At 40.2% G+C, this 19,158-nt stretch overlaps 1 protein-coding gene across 3 annotated transcripts in view; it reads right to left on the bottom strand.

Annotated features, from left to right (window-relative positions):
* Positions 1–19,158, bottom strand: part of dlg3 (discs, large homolog 3 (Drosophila)) — an 80,426-nt gene that overhangs the window by 60,917 nt on the left and 351 nt on the right. For 2 of the 3 annotated variants that reach the window (XM_085243220.1, XM_085243257.1), the window contains exons 2-4: positions 18,270–18,401; positions 8,096–8,181; positions 3,060–3,170 (exon numbers count right to left, since the gene is read on the bottom strand). In XM_085243220.1, coding sequence (XP_085099346.1) covers positions 3,060–3,170; positions 8,096–8,181; positions 18,270–18,401 — 329 coding nt within the window. Of the gene's footprint in view, positions 1–3,059; positions 3,171–4,141; positions 4,244–8,095; positions 8,182–18,269; positions 18,402–19,158 lie in introns of those variants that run through there. The other variant, XM_085243256.1, reaches the window with a different exon arrangement.

Here is a 19,158-nt window from a genome sequence, read left to right on the forward strand (position 1 = left end):
CCTTCGTCACCTGACCGGATTTAGCACCATAAAAGGACAATCGGTAGTGAGGCAGTCTTAAAGAGGCAGCTCCCAATCAACACATAATAAGATCTTGTACTGTAGCCTTAACCAACTGTAATAGGGGATGAAGAAACAAGTCTCTCGGGTATCATTACATCCACTGAAAGGAATTCCCAGATTATAGAAGAATATGTGAGATATATATTTCACTGACAGGTGATGTGTTGATGGGAGGCAAGTAATTCGCACAGGGTGAGAAGACAGCAAGTCAGTCAGTCTAATTCAAATGAGTGAGATCATTTAGATTCGCCACAATGCTCTCCCAGCATTTCAGAAGCAGAAAACTGAGGCTACATGCCTAAGACTCCTATTAATAGGCCTTAGTGGCAGAGAACAGCTGCTCCACCACACACATGAAACTCCAACTGATGGAATAATGAGAGAGAGAAGCATACACATGGAGATAAATGAAGGAGACAGGAAAAGAGGAGAGTGAGAGATTTTATCAGAGCTGCAAGGATAAGGAACAGTGTTTATGCAGATTTCGTACATGCATAAAGAAGAGGCAGGAAAAAGAGCAATAAGAAAAGGGGGGGTTGGTTCAAGTAGGAGGTTATAGGATCAGGTGAAAGTAGCTGATAAAATGTGATGAAGGTGGTTGAGGTCCACTGCAGATGCCGTAACAGAGGAGAAACCGAGCTAAGGTGCCCTGTGTGTGGGCAGAAATGCGATGACTAGAGGGGGCATTACTGAAGCATGGTGCTGAACAGAAGGGGAGGTAAAAATAGAGAGAAGAAAAACAGAGAGATGCTGAGAAAACAACAAAGTGCTTATGCATCCGTGAGTGCATGGGAATGCAAAATAAACTGTGTAATTACCCATCCACCTTGCCACAGAGTGCAACGCTTCTGAAATCACTGTGCTTGCTGAGTGTGCATCATCACGAATGTGCTCAAAGCATGTACGGCATGACAGCAGAAGAGAGCGAGATGGAGGGAGAGAGGAGAAAGAAAACAAAGACGCAAATTAAAAGAGGAATGAAAAAGACGGGATAAAACATAGAGAAGAGCGAGGGGAGAGATAGATATGGAGAGAAAGAGAGTCAGAGCAGTCTGTAGGGATGCAGGCGGGGGAGGAATGTGGTTTCCATGGCAACCCGCGGAAGGCTGAGCTCTGGGTGTCCGTTCCAGCTCTGCACTGCACCGGCCCTCGCCTCTCAGCCGCCTTGCTGTCTCTCTCCAGCCTCCCCCACTATAGCTTTCTCTTTACACCCCCATTCTCTCCCTTACAGTCCCTCCCTTCCCCTGCGCCTCCTCATCTCCCTCCTTCATGTGAAAGAGGGAGTCTCACACACACACACACACACACACACACACACACACACACACACACACACACACACACACATACGCAGCCAGCTCCATATTATCCATACCAGAATCAACCTGTGCTGTCACTGTTTTATTATGCAGGCATTATCATACAAGCACAATGAATCCATGTGCTCGCAGCCACAGCCTGCATCACCTCATCTTTTACCTGGTCCAAGTCCACTAATCCAAACGCCCCCCTCACATACACCCACACACACACACACCTACTGCACTAGTTCTGGGCTTAGCTCAAAAGCCAACGCCTGCAGCCACTGTGCTGCCATGTGCCTCTGGCCGTGCTGTAATGGGGAAATGCGTGTGAACACGGCGGCCTTTAAAAGCACTGAAGAACATGGCAGCCTACTGAGACATATCTCTCACATGAAAGATGAAGACTGAGCATGTTGCTCGTGTAAGCATCAGATGAGCCACAATCCTTTAAAGAGACCGCTTGGCATTTGGAGAAGCATCATTTTGGTATCACTTTGGCAAGAAGCTTATCTGCTGTCTTGCCAAAAGTTACAGCACAATAAAACAAGAGGTGCCAGGTAATTAGCTTCTTTTAGCAGGACTGAAAACAGCACGTTTAATTTTTTCTATCCAAACAAAAATCATAATCCACACAATGTAGTTTTTACATTTTTTTTCACTTGGAGATCAAACAAAGAGAAGGTGTTAATCTGTGAAATTTATACATGTTGGTAATATGGATTTTGTGACATTTTGACAAGCGAAGCCAGTTTTTTCCCACTGTTTCTAGTCCGAAACCAAAGTAAACTTCACATCTAATAGACAGACATGAGGGCGGTATTTGCCTTTTACCTCATAGCAAGCTAGTTAAACAAATAGTACTTTGGGCTTTTGTCTATCTATCTGAAAACATGTGCTGCACTTTTGTTAACTCATAAGAAGGACTGACATCCAAGGTTGAGTCATACTCATGCAGCAAAAAAAGTTAAAAAACTAACCCTGTTTATAGTCAGCCTATATGATAAATCAATGCATTTTGTAACTTTTGTCAAGACATGCTCACTTGTTACAGTAAAAGTTGCATGTATACCAAGAGGTCAACAACTGATATTGGTTAAGAAGACACCAGAGCAAATCTTTCTCTGGTGGGAGAAGTTTCACCTCTCACCGTACTGTCTAGAAAATAAAGGACTAAGCAGAGCAATTAAAGATGGCTTTCGGGAACCAGTGAACGTTCTCCAGGAGTCAAATGTTGTCAGGTTAGGGATAGTCCAAACTTAGAGACTGTGGACAAGAAACCAATGACTACATTGACTGAAGTACGGTAGTCTGACATTAAACTGTGTGGAAAAAAAGAACTATCATAGTGAATAACGAGTGACTAAGAAAACGCTGATTCAGGGACAGCATATATTGCACAGTCTTAAATTACTTATTTAAATCTTTTTAAAACCAGCCCGTAGCTACAGTGAGATCCTCAGCATGGTGAATTATATGACCACATATTTTAGGCCTTTAAGTGTTTTATGATATACTATTAACCACGGTGTTCAGTATTACCATAATAAAAAGCTCAATAACTGTCGTGGAAATTTTGTAAGCATCACATCATCAGCGTCACAGTATCGTCTTTCTGACGTTTAATGGGATCATTGAGCAAAAGTTGAGTTCATGACAATCCATGGAAGCAAATCTTTGCTTTGCGTAACTCACCTTTGGCACGTCGACATGAGAACGAGCCACCAAACCAGAAACTCGCTCCACTTTTTGAGGGCTGCTCCTGCTGGTCACTCGGACCCGGGACACACTCTGTCCCTCTTGATCCTGCAGGGGACACACATAGTATTTGTTTTTCAGACAAGTAACGTAAAAATATTGTCTTGCAATAACATGGACACGCTTGTGGATACCAGAAAAGATAATCATATACATTAATTTTCAAATGGCATTAAGTATATAGGTAAATGATGCTCTTCTGCATAATTTGTTAAAGCAGTCTGGTCAATCTCCACTGACCTCTGACATCAACAATGCACTTTCTCCCTGAGAACTGCTGCTCACTGGATATTTTCTCTTTTTTGGACCATTTTCTGTAAAAACCTAGAGATGTCTGGGAAAATCCCAGTAGACCAGCAGTTTCTGAAATTGCTAGACTAGCCCGCCCAGCAACAACAACCATGACACATTCAGAGTCACTTAAAATCACTTTTCTTGTCCGTTCTGATGCTCAGGTTGAACTTGAGCAGGTCATCGTGACCATGTCTACATTTCTAAATGCACTGAGTTGCTGCCATGTTGGCTGACTAGAGATTTGTGTTAGCAAGAAGTTGAACAGACATGTCTAACAAAGATAGTGAGTTTTGTTGAATATATTATTATTATCATTCATAATAAATCCTATGAAAAAGATGTGTAATATGTTATACAGATTTACAAACTGTAGTACTAATTTAACCAACAGTAAATGCTAAATATGAAAAAATCACTCTGAAATCTTTTTGAAAACAAAATTTGAAGTGTGCATCTATTTTTTAAACAAAGTATTATGTTTTCTGTATTAGGTATTCGGAGTAGATTACATGTCTTGTAATCCAAACGTAACATTACTGATCCTAAACATGACATTAACTGCATTTGTAAATAATCTGACAACACCAACAGAGCTAGGACGAACAAGCTAGCTTAGTTTAGCATAAAGAGCTAACAGCTAATCTAGCTATGTCTCAAGTATAAATTTATCAGTCTACCAGCACCTCTACAGTTTACCAATACAGTATATACTTTTTTTTTTTTACCTTCTTTTGTCTTTTTAAATTATTTAGTCTGTCAAAGATGCTTCCTGAACCCTAAGCAGGACTTCTGACAGACATTTAACAATACCAGGCTAGCTATTTTCCAAGTCTTCAGGGTTTATGCTAAAAAATTAGTCACCTACTAGCTCTTGTATCATAAAGAGAAATGAGCACATGTATCCTATTAGTGTTCTTAGATTTCTGCAAGGAAACAAGTTTGCTTATTTAAAACTTTTAATGTAATAATTTTAAATACTTTTTAAATTTAAAAAACAGTCAGGAGTGACTCCCATTCTTGTGAAATAACATTGTGTTGAAGAGAGAGAGTAGCTTTGGAAAATCAGAAAGTTAAGAAAAAAATGCAGCACAGCACTGTTTGTTGTAAAAAGGGCGCAAGACACAAGACAGCCAAAGTTTAGCAAATATATTATATGAGGAAACTAAACACAGTGTCCTAAGCCTGGACATAGACTGAATAAAGACCCTTAACTGACAGCAGAGGGCAGCCTTTAGAGCAGGCCATCACCTGTGCAAATCTGCAAACATGTGTTTCCACCAATTTTTCAAATTTGTTTTCAAATAAAAGCTCTTAACTTCCTCCCGATGGCTTTAAATTAAAATGAAAGCTCCTCTTTTGCTCAAGTTGAAAAGATAATATATATACACCCACACGCTGAAGCATGCGGGCAGCTGTACCTGGCATCTATGTAACCAACAGGAAGAGAGTTGGAAGGCAAAATTCAACCATCAGAATTACATCAATGTGAAGTTTGCAGTCTTCTCACAACATTTTCTTTACATTAGTGAGGCTCAGTGAGTGTGTCCTTTGATGGCACCTTCTCCACATTTAGGACAGGCAGGTCAGCTGACACTGGCAGACAGTGCAGCTGTAGCCCCTTCTAATGCTGGAAGCTAACAGTATGCCTTTTGCACAGCACTCATAGCCAGACATCTGCAAATTGGTGCAGTCATTCAATTAATTACTTCAAGTCCTATAACACTTGGAATTCATGATATATTTAAATTCTATTATTTTGATATTTCATGATTATATCCCAATACAACCAAACTAGTGACATCACACTTAGCTTGGAACCAAAACATTAAATAACCACTATGAAATCAATCACATGAAACTAACTTGTTCTCTTATGGTTTCTTTTATTTATTTTCTAAAGGAGCCATTCTCCACTCTCACCTGCTACTCTGCACCAAATCAGGGAATTTGCAGACTCATTTAGTTTCCCTCCCATCCTCCACTCAGGTGATCGTATGGCTAGAATACTGATGAGCACCTCGTCGGGTGTCCATTAAGCAGCTCTCTTTCTCTCCCTTAAACTTCCCACTATGACTGCTGCATCCTTCCAGCAGCTTCTCTCTTTCCAGGACTGTGCCTATAGGCCTCACAAGCAGCTGGGATCCAGACAGTGAAGGATGGGGGAATGGATCAAGAGGCATGTTGCACTGAATTAGAAGCTGAACAGGGTGGATCACAGATGCACAGAGACGAGCTTAGGATGTTGGACTAAAGTTCAAGCCACAGTCATAATTTATGGTTTAGATCCTCTACCATGGGGAGTGACAAAGTTTGAACACATGGCCCTGCAATAAGCAACAATTTATGCTTGAATAATCCAGTGATTTCAAACCAGGGCTACTTTTTTAACTGCCCAGCAAGGGGGAAGGTTGTAAGAAAGGACGGTTAATTTTTAAAAATGACTATTTTTTGGAACAGATGATTGTAAAAGAAAAAGTCTTCTGCTCTGCAGCATCAGTTCAATACAATCAAGTGGATGACAAGTTTAGTGCAGTTCCTCTGTTCAACTGACCAGCCATAATCCAGTTCAGAGTTATGAAAATTTCAAAAAAAACCACACTGACATTAAGTGATTGACTTGGGGGAAGGGCTGTTAAGCATAAAGGAATAATGTTAGATTAAACCTTAGTTCCCATGTTGAATGTTGAATTACTCTCACCTTCCTTTACATAAACCAAAAGGCACTGAAAAAAGTCCTACATGATGTAAAGCCACATGAGGATTCATAAAAACAGCATCAATCGAATTATTGGACTGTGGATGAAAGTTATTATTGATCCCATCACACCAAACACAAAGAGCAGCTGGAGTGGATCAGAAATGTGACGACCATCCTGAGAAAAAATCTATGCTTATTTTTAAAATGAGTCATCTAGGAGGTATAGCGTGAGCCATCAGTTGTCATACATAAATCACCGTTTACAATTTAATGTCTTTTCTACAGAGTTGGCTCTTTTTTGGACTGCTTAATTTATTTGTATAAACCCCATATTGACATATCTCCCTTTTTTTACACTGAAAACTGTGTAACATGGGATCTGGGACAGCACTTAGTAAATAATAAACAGCAAAGAAGCTGCATCAGGCAGCAAATTAATCAGCAGAAAACAATAAACAGAAAAAAGCACTAAAGCTAAATAAACTATGAAGGATCCCCATTTATGGTAAAATGGGTCCTGAGCAAAATTAGGGAATCAGTGTTTCAGTCAGGCAGCTTGGTCGAAGTAAATACTTTATAAAGGTAAATATGGAGATTAAAGATACTATATCTGCTAAAAATGAACTAAGTCTGATCTTATCTGTGGTCTATGTCAAAACAAACAGTCATATGTAAACTCATACGCCTATCGAGTTTGCCATGATGGCTTGTGATGACTGGCAGAGGGAGCAAGTCTGTATTTTCCAGCATACTTCCTCTCTGTAGCTCACCAATGAATTCAAAATCACACATTATATTTTGTAATACATTAAAACTGAGAAAAGCTTTAAAACCAATGTTGAGGGGGCTTTTGTCACCTCTGAAGTATTTTGATGGCAGCTAATGGTCGTCTTTCAACGCTACCAAGACTCCAGTCACCTAAAGGCAAAGTAAGTGCTCATTCAGTTGATGTTTGAGCAGATCTGAAATCATCTCCTAATAATCTATCACTAAACTGCTCCACACTCACAAGGTGAAATACAGTCTTGGTTTTACTAAGCATGTTAATTAGCTGGATTAAACGACAACAGTGTCTTTGAAGAGTATTTCAGGCCAGTGTAATTGTATTAGTCTGACATTTCAGTTCAAGAATCTGGTTTCTTTGCTTAAAAGAATGAAAGCTAGCCATTGTGCCTCAAATTACATTTTTTAAAATTACATTTAAAAATTTGGTGCTGAAATTGAAATCATGTTGTGCCGGTCCAGCCTGCGTGGGGACTCAAACTGCAAACAAATGTGTAGGCACACTCATGTCGTCATTATTATACAGACGCTATAGCATATCTCTCTTGGCTACAAAGAAAAAGAACAAAGGCCATTCAGCTAATGAGTTATTGAAGTCAGCCAAAGATCAATTTCATTAACATTTTGGCATAGCTCAAGGAAAGTTGCAAAGCAACATTAAAGCACACAAGTGATATCAAGTGAGCAGTTCCAACCCATCTAAAGGCCATTAGGGGATAAGTGACAAAAAAGTGTCTGTATATAACCAGAATGTGTGGATTTGTTTTACATCACTTGCCTCCACGATGCTGTACATTTAAAAACATTTAGGCCTACATAAAATCTCCCTTCATTCTGCGTCCCACACTAAAAATATTCTAAATAACCATGCGACTATAAACACTTGTTATAATGACAGGACTGGCTGACTCCCACTGATGAGCAAATGGTAATCAGCGCTCTTTTGACTCTGTCTAATTTCCTCTTCTCCCTCTACCCATGGGTGCCCCCGTCCAACTTTTTCTCTGTCTGACACTCACTCACCAGGTTGAAGTCATAGCTACTGTGACTCATGGTGACATGTTATCCGTGTAGGAGTGCGAGGGACACAGGTAATGACATCTAGCGTTGCCTACTGAGTAACAGCAAAGTGCACAACAGCACGTGTGAACATTAAGCTTATTTTCTTGAAATATATAATGAAAAGCAGGAAATTTACCTCCCACACATCGCGCCTGTTGTCTTCTTTCACAACAGTTTGTTCTGTGTTCAGTTGCAAGGTCACCTCGTAACACTCTTGAATATCTGCGAGGAAAAGAAAACTATAATAAGCATTTTTTTCCCTTTACTTGGACCACAACAAACATTACAGCAAAAGACTTTCTTTTTTTTACTTTGTCATCTCTACATCTTTGTAAGTTCTCAGTCGTCTAACTGCTTTGGATGCGTTAAAGAATCCGCCGATCAATCACCGGCACTTGGGGAGAAGTCTGTTTTTTGTCCTCAAGGGTACAGTTGGTAAAAATGTGGGGGTGGGAGTCGTCTGTTTACATGGAAGCTATGTCTCCATATTTGCAAGTGTTCTTCTTATCTTCTTGCTGAACTACATGACTCAGGTACTGACTAAGTACATCATCAAGTCTGTGTCTAACATTATAATTTATCATACTACCTGACAAGAGTGTGTCACAAAAAAAGAAAGAAAAACATCCTGCACGTTGTTATTTGTCAGTGTCACAGATCACTTACACGACACGTGATTTTAAGATCTCTTTGCTTTGAAACTCGGTTTTACGCCAAGACTTCTACACATATTAACGAATCAATACATGTAGTTCACTCTAGCTGACTGATGGGACAATTTATAAACTCTTGCATTAGCAAATTTGGCCACTTCAACACATGAGCATCAGAAAGGGACAAAAACAACTCGATATCACAGCAAAGCATGTAACCCTGGCCCACCATGTGGATGTCATGCTTTGCTTCTCCTAAGTGTGAAATAGGCGCGCATGCAGAAGTTGCAGTACCAGGATGCTTTACTGTTATGTTGGGTTGGGAAAAAAATATGTGATTTAACTGAATTTGAATCTGTTATGGTTGCTGGACTGTGAGTGAGTGTTTTATAAACTGACAATCTACTGGGATTCCCCACACAACCATCTCTCGGGTGGTCATCTTTACTGAGTATGGTCTGAAAAAGAGAAAATATCAAGTGAGCAGCAGTTCTCTGCCAAAGGTCAGAGGAGAATGGTCAGAGCTGACAAGTAATTCAAGAAACTCCTGGTTACAACCAAGACAACGCTAATATAGTTATTATTCAAGGATAGTGTAACCATGGTAACCATCTTTGTTTAGCATGTACTAACATGACAGCTAAACATAAAGAACAGCTAATAATAACGACACCGTAAAGCCACCAGTGGTGCTAATAAAAGAACTTAGGAGCATTAATGTCTATATCAGATTTTCCCCGGAGCCACACGAGTTCTTTTTTCTAGACTTTTAGGAAACAGGGATCCCCCAAAACTACATGCATGGGCAGGGCTAATCAAGCATTTGCCATTAATTGTTAGGCAGCATGAAATTCAATCAAAAGTGAGTAAGTCTCAGCGCACTCTTTAACTCCTCCCCCCTTCTTCTGAAGTCTTCTCATCACTTCTTGGCCCACGTCCCACGGTCAGCCGCTGAGTGGCAGCCGTTTGACAAGAATGCGCTGAGACAATTTTGCTGATGCCAAGTGAGCGCCTGGTTACTGCAGTGTTGACATAAAGAGGTTGCAGAAGAGTTCATCAACTTCGCACAGTTCACTGTCAGGACAAAAATGGGCTGCAAAACACTTTGGAGGTGAAACGTTTTAAACATGTCTTTCAAGAATGTGCACCTCTTATTGAAACGGGGACTCAAAGTCTATGTGCATGTGTGAGACGGAGAGACAAGAGTCAGTATGTCCCAACAAGACGCTGTAAGAACAAAAGTGTAAGAATGGAGCATGTGACTCATCACTGTGTCTGAATGTGGAGGAGTGAAGCCATGTGTGGGCAGAGCAGTTTGATGACCAGCTGACTAAAGAGCAGCCTCACTTACACAAACTCTTATGCACATGCAGACACGCAAACATGCTGTGGGCCTACCTGCAATAACCTAATTCCATATAGATGCAAATATCCACAGTCACGCAAATGAGCCTCCTTACTTTACCTCATTATTTTCTACACATATTGTAGTACGCCACACTGTCACTGTGTTTATTATCTCTCTGTGTTATATAAGCATCCCAATAGTGAATGGATACAGTGCATGCAACATAACTAAAACGTCCTCAGCTTAATTCCAGCTGAGAAACCGACTGCATTTTACACCCCGCCTCTGACTGCTTGTTTTCCAGTCTTCCAGGTCACTGTCCAATAAAAGAAAAAAATGCCTAAAGACAATCATTTGAAAAAAAAAAAAAGGTATCCTCATATCCCCACACAGAGTAGTTGCTGAAAATTTATTGTTACTGATGGTTGAGCAAAATTTTTATTTAAAAGTGACTTCTCTCTACCTGAAAAGTCTAAATCCAATACAAGATCAACTCTTATAGTAAAGAATTTTGCTTTGCATCTGTGTCTGCTGGTCTGGGTGTTTTAGAAACTGCTGATCTACGAAGATTTTTGTGCACAGCTATCTCTAGGGTTTATAGTCCGAAACGGGGAAAATATCCAGCGAGCTGCAGTTCTCTGGGTGAGAATGCCTTGTTTATGTCAGAGGTCAAACAAGAATTGTCAGACTCCTTGGAGCCGCTAGAAAGACAACAATAACTCAAACAAAACTTGTTACAAACAAAGTATGCAGAACTGCACCTCTGAACACACAACATGTTGAACCTTGAAGTAGATACAACAGCAGAGGATCACAGCTGGGGCCACTCCTGTCAGCTACAAAGAAACAGAAAAGAATATTGGAAAATGTTGCTGGGTGAGAATTTGTCATAAACAACACGTCTTGTATCAGTGGTATCCTCCTAACCTGAACATAACAAAGCACAATCGGCTTCCACGGTCATCAGGTTTCAATTCATTGCGATGTGGTGGAACAGGAGACTGACATCATGTATGTATGGTCAATATGGACCAAAAGCTCTGATAGATGTTCCCCAACCTTGTTGAACCTTGTGAGTTCTGAAGGCAAAAGGGAGTCCAACCTGGTACTATCAAGGTATACCCCAATAAAGCATCTGGTTAGTGCGAGCTACTGCTGTACTCAAAAAATATTCAAGCCCAAAAAGGGCATGAATATTTTCCATGTCAATTTTCCAATTAATTTTATACATCAGTGTAATGTAAAACATAAAATTCAATGGAATCTGTTCTGATCTGAATATGTTTCTTAATGAATATTTATATAACTGAATAAAACTATTCATTTCTGTTGCGTTTTATTCGAAATAGATGTTTATGAAGGTAAAGAATCATTTGTTGACTTTATATAGCAGGCAGCTATGCCACTTTCTACCTTTTAGCTGTATAAAGCTAATCTAAAGATGGAATTTAGGAAGTGAAGCTAAAGATAGTCATCAGCTTAAATTCAAACTGAAGACTACCACCTGACCTTTGACCTAACCTCACAGAGACATTGGACACCACAGGCTGCCATGCACAAGCTAGGATAGACTATTACTGTGAGCTGTAAAAGGCCTACTTGTTCATGCACTTGTATATTATTCTCACACAATCTTTGACAAAAATACACACAATCGTTTTATTTTGAAGACGCCTCATGACATAAAATAACCAAATATCTAAGCAGCAGGTCGTGTAGAGATCTACTGTGACACAAAAACCCAAACAAACATAAATTACTCAAGGCAAAAGTCTAAATTTTATAGGGTTATCAAATGTCACTTCCTGAGCAGTACTCAGCTTTCTAACATATTCGCTCATCTTTCTTTCCAGTACTGTCTCTCACACATTCATGTTTTTTTCTTCCCTTGAAGATACAGCCACAGTACCTTTAACTAATAGACAGACTGTGTGCCAAACTGCACAGAAACAGCTTAAGTGTTAATTAATATTAAAAAAAAAAAAAAGTCTAACTCCACTTGTGTTCCTGCTCCAGTTCTACAGAGCTAGATAGATGCTGAAGTACTGAAACCACAACTTTACTGACATCTGCACACAGGATTTTAGGAGTTGCAGGTATAGGACAATCAGGTGACACAGGAATATCAGGCTGCTTATTTACAAATATCAAATAGTTTGAAGTTATTGTGTATTAATACTTTTGGATTTCAACATTAAAATGTATACAAATGCTAAATGGAGTCAATTACTTTTTAAATAAAGTCAAATCTGAAACGTAAAACTAATGCAAAGCCATCACTATACATCTTACTGAGGAGCTTAGATTACAGGAAGTCTCTGCGCCAGGCGGAAAAAGATCCGAGAGACTGAGCCGCCAGTATTGCTTAATATTTTTCCTGACTACTGATCCTGTCAATGACACAGATCCGGCAAAGATGCATGGTTTAAAGCAATCATCTGGTTCATCTAGCTCAACAAAGGCTCTCAGAAGAATTCCCTTTTTTTATCAACAGCTTTTACTTGCCTTGTTTGCTGAGGTTGCTGCTTTTACGATTGAGAGACAGACAGACAGCAAAGGCATGCCCTGCTTTATGACAGTAGTAACATTGTTTCTCTGGCTTTGGACTTGGTGGACCACCTTTAGCTTATTGGGGCTAAAATGCAGCATTTTTCTACGTATGCTCACAGTTGGATCTTTCACATTTACTCACACAAATACTCTTGTAGGTCAAGGCAAATTTCTGCAGCAGAACTTTAGCCTGCTGTAGGGTGGTTACATTTTATTCATTCAAATGTAGCACAATCTGCTCTGAGACACAGCTCTCGAACTGTTCAAACAACATCAGCTCACTTAGTGTTTGAAAGCCAGTAACTTTGCTTGGTACATCCCATCTGTCAAAGCAAACTTAAAAATTGTTTGAAAAGAGGTTCTCTTCATTTTACAAGAGAGCAGCCTCGGGTACCAACTCTGGTACCTTTAAATTTGTCGTATATGATGCTATCTTCAGTTGAGGGAGCTGCACAAGCCTCTTGTGCCTTATCAACCAGCTTGTAGTGAAACGGAAGAGACCAAAGATACTTTGGCTAATGCAAAGCAACAGCAATGGAAGCACAAAAATGAAAGAAGGTCTCTGCTTCAGTTTTCTGAAACCGAAGGAATAGACCAATAGTCTTACTCACAATGAAGAAGAGAGATGAGGAACAACAGAAGGACCAGTAGTACCTTCTTGACTTTGTTAAGGAGGCACAGAAAATGGCTCAGTGTTACTCTTTTGACACTAACTCAAGCTGGAGGATCCTGATATTCTAAAACTCAATTTCCCTTTGGGATTAATAAAGTTTCTCTGATTCTGATTCTAATAGCAGCCTTCAATCTTACGGCAGTTTAATTTGAACTCAAGCTCATCTTTACATGTATTGTCTTTTGCCTCAATTTTAAGATGGGCTAGGTGCATTAAAGCATAAATAAACTTTAGACAAAGGCGAACAATCAAGAGAAAATGAGGCCCGAGGCCCCTGCTGAGACCCTGAGGTGAGCAGCAGCTTCACCGGCCTCCTCCCCCACCCTTTCTAAGGAGCAAACCATTCTGTCCACCATTAGGAACAGCAGACTTAAACTCCTTTTCTGTAGTGCATTCTTTCTAATGGTCGACAAGGGACAACTGGTTGCAGATATCAGCTTGAATGGGTACATTCTAAGAGAAAATAGCTATGCTGCTGCCTTGATTGAAAACCTCAGCGAGTCCTTTTATAGTTTTGACATAGTTTATGATTATGGTAGATGGTTAAGGCCAAAACACTCAACTTGAGGCTTCAAAATGTAGGAGCACAAACTAACGAATGTCCACCTGTCTATGTATTTAAGAAAAGTACCGGTAAGTTCAACCTTGATTAAATCTTGAAAAATATTAGTTTAGTTAAGTTTTGCAGGCCATGCTTCAGCTGCATCTTGGACACCTGGCTTGTTTTCACACAGCTAACACTTCTAATTACATCACTCATCTATTTTTGGCAGAGTTAACAAGTGAGAGAAAGGTGCTCAATCACATCTTGAAGTGTTCTGAGATCAGGATTCACAGACACACTTCGTACAGGGCTTTCGCTTTTTTCCACTTCAGCGACCTTCCAAACAAAGTTAAAAAAGAAATCGTTGAACTGTTCCAACCCTCACAGACCACATAAATTCCTGACCATAAAACACAACACACAATCCAGACCAGAAGTCTCTTTCACAGGACCGATTTCTGGGTCTATTTTGGGGCGTCTGGTCGAAAGCTTTTTTTGTCACAGTTTAAGGGGGTTTTCCCGCATTTCCCCCCTCATCCACAGTCCTCCAAAATATCTGCATGCATGATCGGTGCATTGCAGGCCTCTTCTTTTTGTCATGTACCTATTTAATTAGACTGACATCATCTCTGTACTTCCTGCCTGGTTGAATCACAAACAAAAAAAGACAGTGCCCCTGGTTCTTTACATGATGATGAGCAACCCACTGCTCACCAGAGCAACACATTGACAGAAAACTAGGTCACGGTTTTAAGGCAGGGCAAACAATTCCCTCCCTTGTCGCTGTTTAAATGAAATATTCCCCAGGAATTTAGGCTCCACTGTAATTGAAAGTGTGTCGGCCTGTATGTTTGCCCCAACTCACAGCGAGCAGCACCCCGTGCTCCCCACTGTATGTTTGTACGTTGGAACAAAAGGGTAGATGCGCAGTTAAGGCAACCTTTGTTTGTGACTGTGCAGCCATGCTGACATCCAAATGGATGAACGCTGAACCTTCCCACGGGACGTGCAACACCTCTTTACTTCCCGCAGAGTATCAAAGTTAAAGAAACTGTAAAGACAGAATACTTTACTATGCATCAATTTCTTTAGAGTCTGAAAATGGCAGATTTTCAGACTCAGGTCTTTCATCTCTTCTGAACAACACAGTCCCTGATCCAGAAAATTTCCTCCCACCATTAGACTAAATGGCCCATATGAACCAGTTCACATGGCCCTGAGCATGTGAAGGCAAACACAACAGGAGCGGATAAGAGGATGAGTAATGTTTATACTGCACTGTATTCCTATTAGTGCTATGAACCGGCTGCTCTTCCACTCCGCCTGCACTGATGAGAACCACATGTTGAATGAGGGGCCAGTCTTCTTCAACCATTCACCTGAGACACAGCGACCAGACGGCTCTTCTACTTCTTCTACCCTCACACATTGTGCAGATGGTCCAGAGAGCCAGGACGGCCTGGAAGAGGCTCGCATGGGAGCCTAGAGCTATTTATTTTCCTGTCGGCCTCAGGCTCGGCCCTGATTGAACATTCTTTGCGAGGAATGTTTGGAATCCTGAAAGCTAATCCTCTCCGAGTCTCCCTCACCTCAATAAATAATAAAATACATTAGATCTGATTTCAGGTTGATTACATTAAAACAGTGCATGGTCAAATGTCCACTAATACCTGGAGAAATGGTCAGTAACCACATGGGGTTTTTTGGTGACTTTCTCTCTCAACTTTAGGGTGATTTTTTTAACAAGTTAACCAAGTTCAATAGCTTTGGTTAGCATTCTAACAAAAGGGTGACATCTATCCAGTACAAAGTAACACATTACTGTAATCACATTACCATTTATGGTAGCGTGGAATGGTAGCAGCACAACTGTAAAGTGCAAACTGCATTCAGGACAGAAGTAGTTTCATTATGTCGTTCAGTTCATAATAATTTAAAGAGCTTGGAAAGAAAGTGACTGGATTTCTTTAGGTTTCGTGAAGATGCTTCTTCAGTTCCAACAACCAAATGGTGGAGAGTCCCAGGTAAACCCTACTTGGCGTTGTCTCTTAAGAGGGTCGTTGAACTACTGTTGATCATGTGACTCATCACATGAGCCAAGGTGCAGGAAAAGAACCAAAAAAGCTGATGTTGCTAGCACAACATTAGCTCTTTGCAAACATCTGCACAGACAGCATGCTAATCCAAAGGTAGAGAAGAACCCTGAATGATACTAAACCTCCACCCAGCAGCTACAGGCTGATCTTCAGTAGGGAACAAAACGAGTAAAGAGCACTAAGGCTTGCAACATTGTAGCCTCGATGCAAACCAGTGGTGTCATTAATATAAAGCCACTAAACTGTGCAATCAACAGTTATTTCATTGTGATGAAAAAACCCCAACTGCATATTTAAGCCTGCACCAAAGTGCAATAAACTTTTAATCCCTAAACTCAGTGAGTATGGATAAAAAAATCTTTTGAGACTCAAGAAAACATCAGTATCTACAGACAATTTCAGAGGTTATCGTCAGCACAAGCATGATAGACTTCTTGCAATCAGTGCATCAGATTAAAAGCAAGTATTTCAATTGCTTTTCTTCATGTGTTACACGTTGTGATTGACTTAACAGCACATAAAGGCAACACCGGTTACATTTAGATCCATGATTTGTTGGAGAAAGACACAAACATTCTAGTTTTACTTTTGTACACCTCAATGGTGGACTGAATTTGTATTTTATAGCTTTTCACTACAATTTTAAACACAAGGTCCAAGGAGGTGTCAGTGCAAGTGACACAACATCTAACCAAGTCAAGAAAACTCTTGATAAGGTGCGTGTATCATTATTAATATATGCAATCGTTAGATGCCTTCATGAATGGAAATGCAAAGAGTTTACAACAAGATGCAAACCCAAGAACAAGAAGAGGAAATTAGACCTGTCCAGGAATCACCTAAAAGAGCCTGCTGAGAAAATCTTAGGAGATGAATGAATGAAGATTACCTTGTGCCAAAATGATGGGAATAGAAAAGTATGCATAAGGAGAGAAACAACTCCTAATCCAAAGCAAATCACGTCATCGGACACACATGATTGAAGCAATTTTATGGCATGGGCATGTATGGTTGCCAGTGAAACCAGGTCACTGGTGTTTACTGATGATGTGACTCCTGATAGAAGCAGAAGGATGAATTCTTCAGTATACAGGGCTACACTCTCTGCTCAGATCCAATCAAATGCTGCAAATGCTGCCAATCCCACAGAGCTTCACAGTGCAAATTGAGCCTCTGAAAATGAGGGACTACATATTCTTTTTTAAATTCTCTACTTCCTAAACCATTCATGCAAACTCAGTCACATTTTTATGGTTCTATCCACCATTTGCTCCAGCCTACATTTTTAGAAACCATTCAAATGAGACTTAACAACTCATTTGGTCTTAAAATGTGGACTCTGGGTGATGAGGTACAACAAATTAGTCTCTATAATGAGCCCCTTACCTTTGACAAGACGCAAAAAGAGCAATACATTTTATCTTTATGTTTAAAGGGTTCATCAGTCAGCACAAGAAAGTATACCTTAAACTCCCTTCAGTATACATCATTAGCAAAACGAGCCACACCGTATCATTTTTAACTGCTGCCCGAGTCATAGCCGCCCTTCCCCCCTTAGATCCCCAGCAAAGAAGCAGCAGTGGGTCAGCAGAAGCAATAGCAGACCCAGGGGCAAGCATCATTATAACATGGCTGTGGTAATTAGAAGGACCACTCAACCATTTGCTAAACTGAAGTAATGTGCCTTATCTGCTCTAAAAGGAAGTGAGGATAAGGTTCACACAGGCTCATTTCCAAAAACACAAAACACACCACACTCAGCTTGTCATGGAGGTGTAGCTGGTTACAACTAACATTAACATTAACATTAACACTATTAGCAAACACTTTAGCCAGAAGCAGTTACATTTGCTTCTGGCTAAAGTGAATAAAGTTTTCTGACTTTATGATCTATACCCTGCTGATACAGTTTTATGAGACATAAATGTGCCTATTTTTGTAAAACTGAAAGGAGGAATTGTGTTTCAACAGTGTGACAGGTCAGAGTTTATAACAGCACAGTCTATAGATAGACTGAGTTGAGCGTGGCTTTAATGGGATTTTATTACAATCCGAGTATGCTACAGAGGTGGTTAAACAGCAAACCTTTGTGAGGCAGACTGAAAGGCCTCTTTCATAAGACTTAATTGGGAAACATTTAGACTCAGTTAACTTCCCATACAAATTAATACAACCTGACCCCGTCTCCATCCTGTGTCAGCCTTCAGCCAATCACACGGCCACGCAAATCAAACTATACCAGCTGCACTAAATCTAATACTGATAGTGTGTGGCAACAACGCACAGTAAATTAAAGAAGATCAAGAAAAAAAATACCTCCCATTCTTAAGAAGATAGACACATGAAGAGGAAGCGTTGTTTGGAAAGGACATCCTGAGAAAGGTCTGATGCAACATAAGCTAGAGGGAAAAGTTTCGAAAGACTCTCTTCTTCAAAACAAGCTTACCGAGAAGGGCTTGAAACAGCTGGCTGCCCAAGATGGAAGACACTTTGCCCACGCTGGTCTTCAAGGCCTGTTCCTCTGGACTGGTCAGGTTGGACTGGTACTGCTTGAGCAGCCTCACTGCCCTAGCTGTGTCTGCCTCACAAAATAAATACATGTCTCAGAACAACAGCAGCAGCAAAGCTACATAGAGACAGGGGAAATGAAATAACAGTGTTATGAACCTGTATCCCATTTGAGAGGCTAGAAAAAAGACATTCGTGGAGTTGCAATTTTCAAAAATGTCAGCAATTAATCAGTTCATACAAAAATTCCTGACTACTCTAAACTTACCTCTTTATTTTAGCTCTAATTAAACTATTATTAAATGTAAATACATGTAGCCAACAATACTGCCACTACTGCTTTTCTTTGCACAGACACACACTGTTATAAGAATTTAAATAAATAATAAAAGATAAAAGATTTCTCCTTTTTTTAAACTAAACGCATCACTGCTGCTGCCTGTTATAGTCTCCTGCAGAGCACTTTAAAGGCATTTCTCTCTTTCCCATCAGGACTGTGCAGCTGGTTGTTGAACCCGGTGGGTGGTGAGGAGCACAGAATGCAGAGTTGATGCACATCACGAAGGTAAATCTACTACTTCACAGTTTCCTACCTAATCCTGAACATTATGATCGAGTAGGAGAATAACATCTCAGAAAACAACAACAACAACAATAATAATACCAACAGCACGGAAGCTGACAATTTCCACTTACTCTTAACTTTCTCATTCCCTGAGGGCTAAAACAACAGTCTGGTTTCTCGAGGGGATTACAGCGGAGGTTCGTGGGACGTTGAAAAGCCGTGCAATAACTTTGATGGCGTAATGAGCTGGCATTAACCTAAA

This window comes from Mchenga conophoros, linkage group LG2, assembly GCF_057382185.1.
Source record: "Mchenga conophoros isolate Kocher_MC1m ecotype Shallow Benthic linkage group LG2, M_conophoros_male_GT1.1, whole genome shotgun sequence".
NCBI lineage: Eukaryota > Metazoa > Chordata > Actinopteri > Cichliformes > Cichlidae > Mchenga > Mchenga conophoros.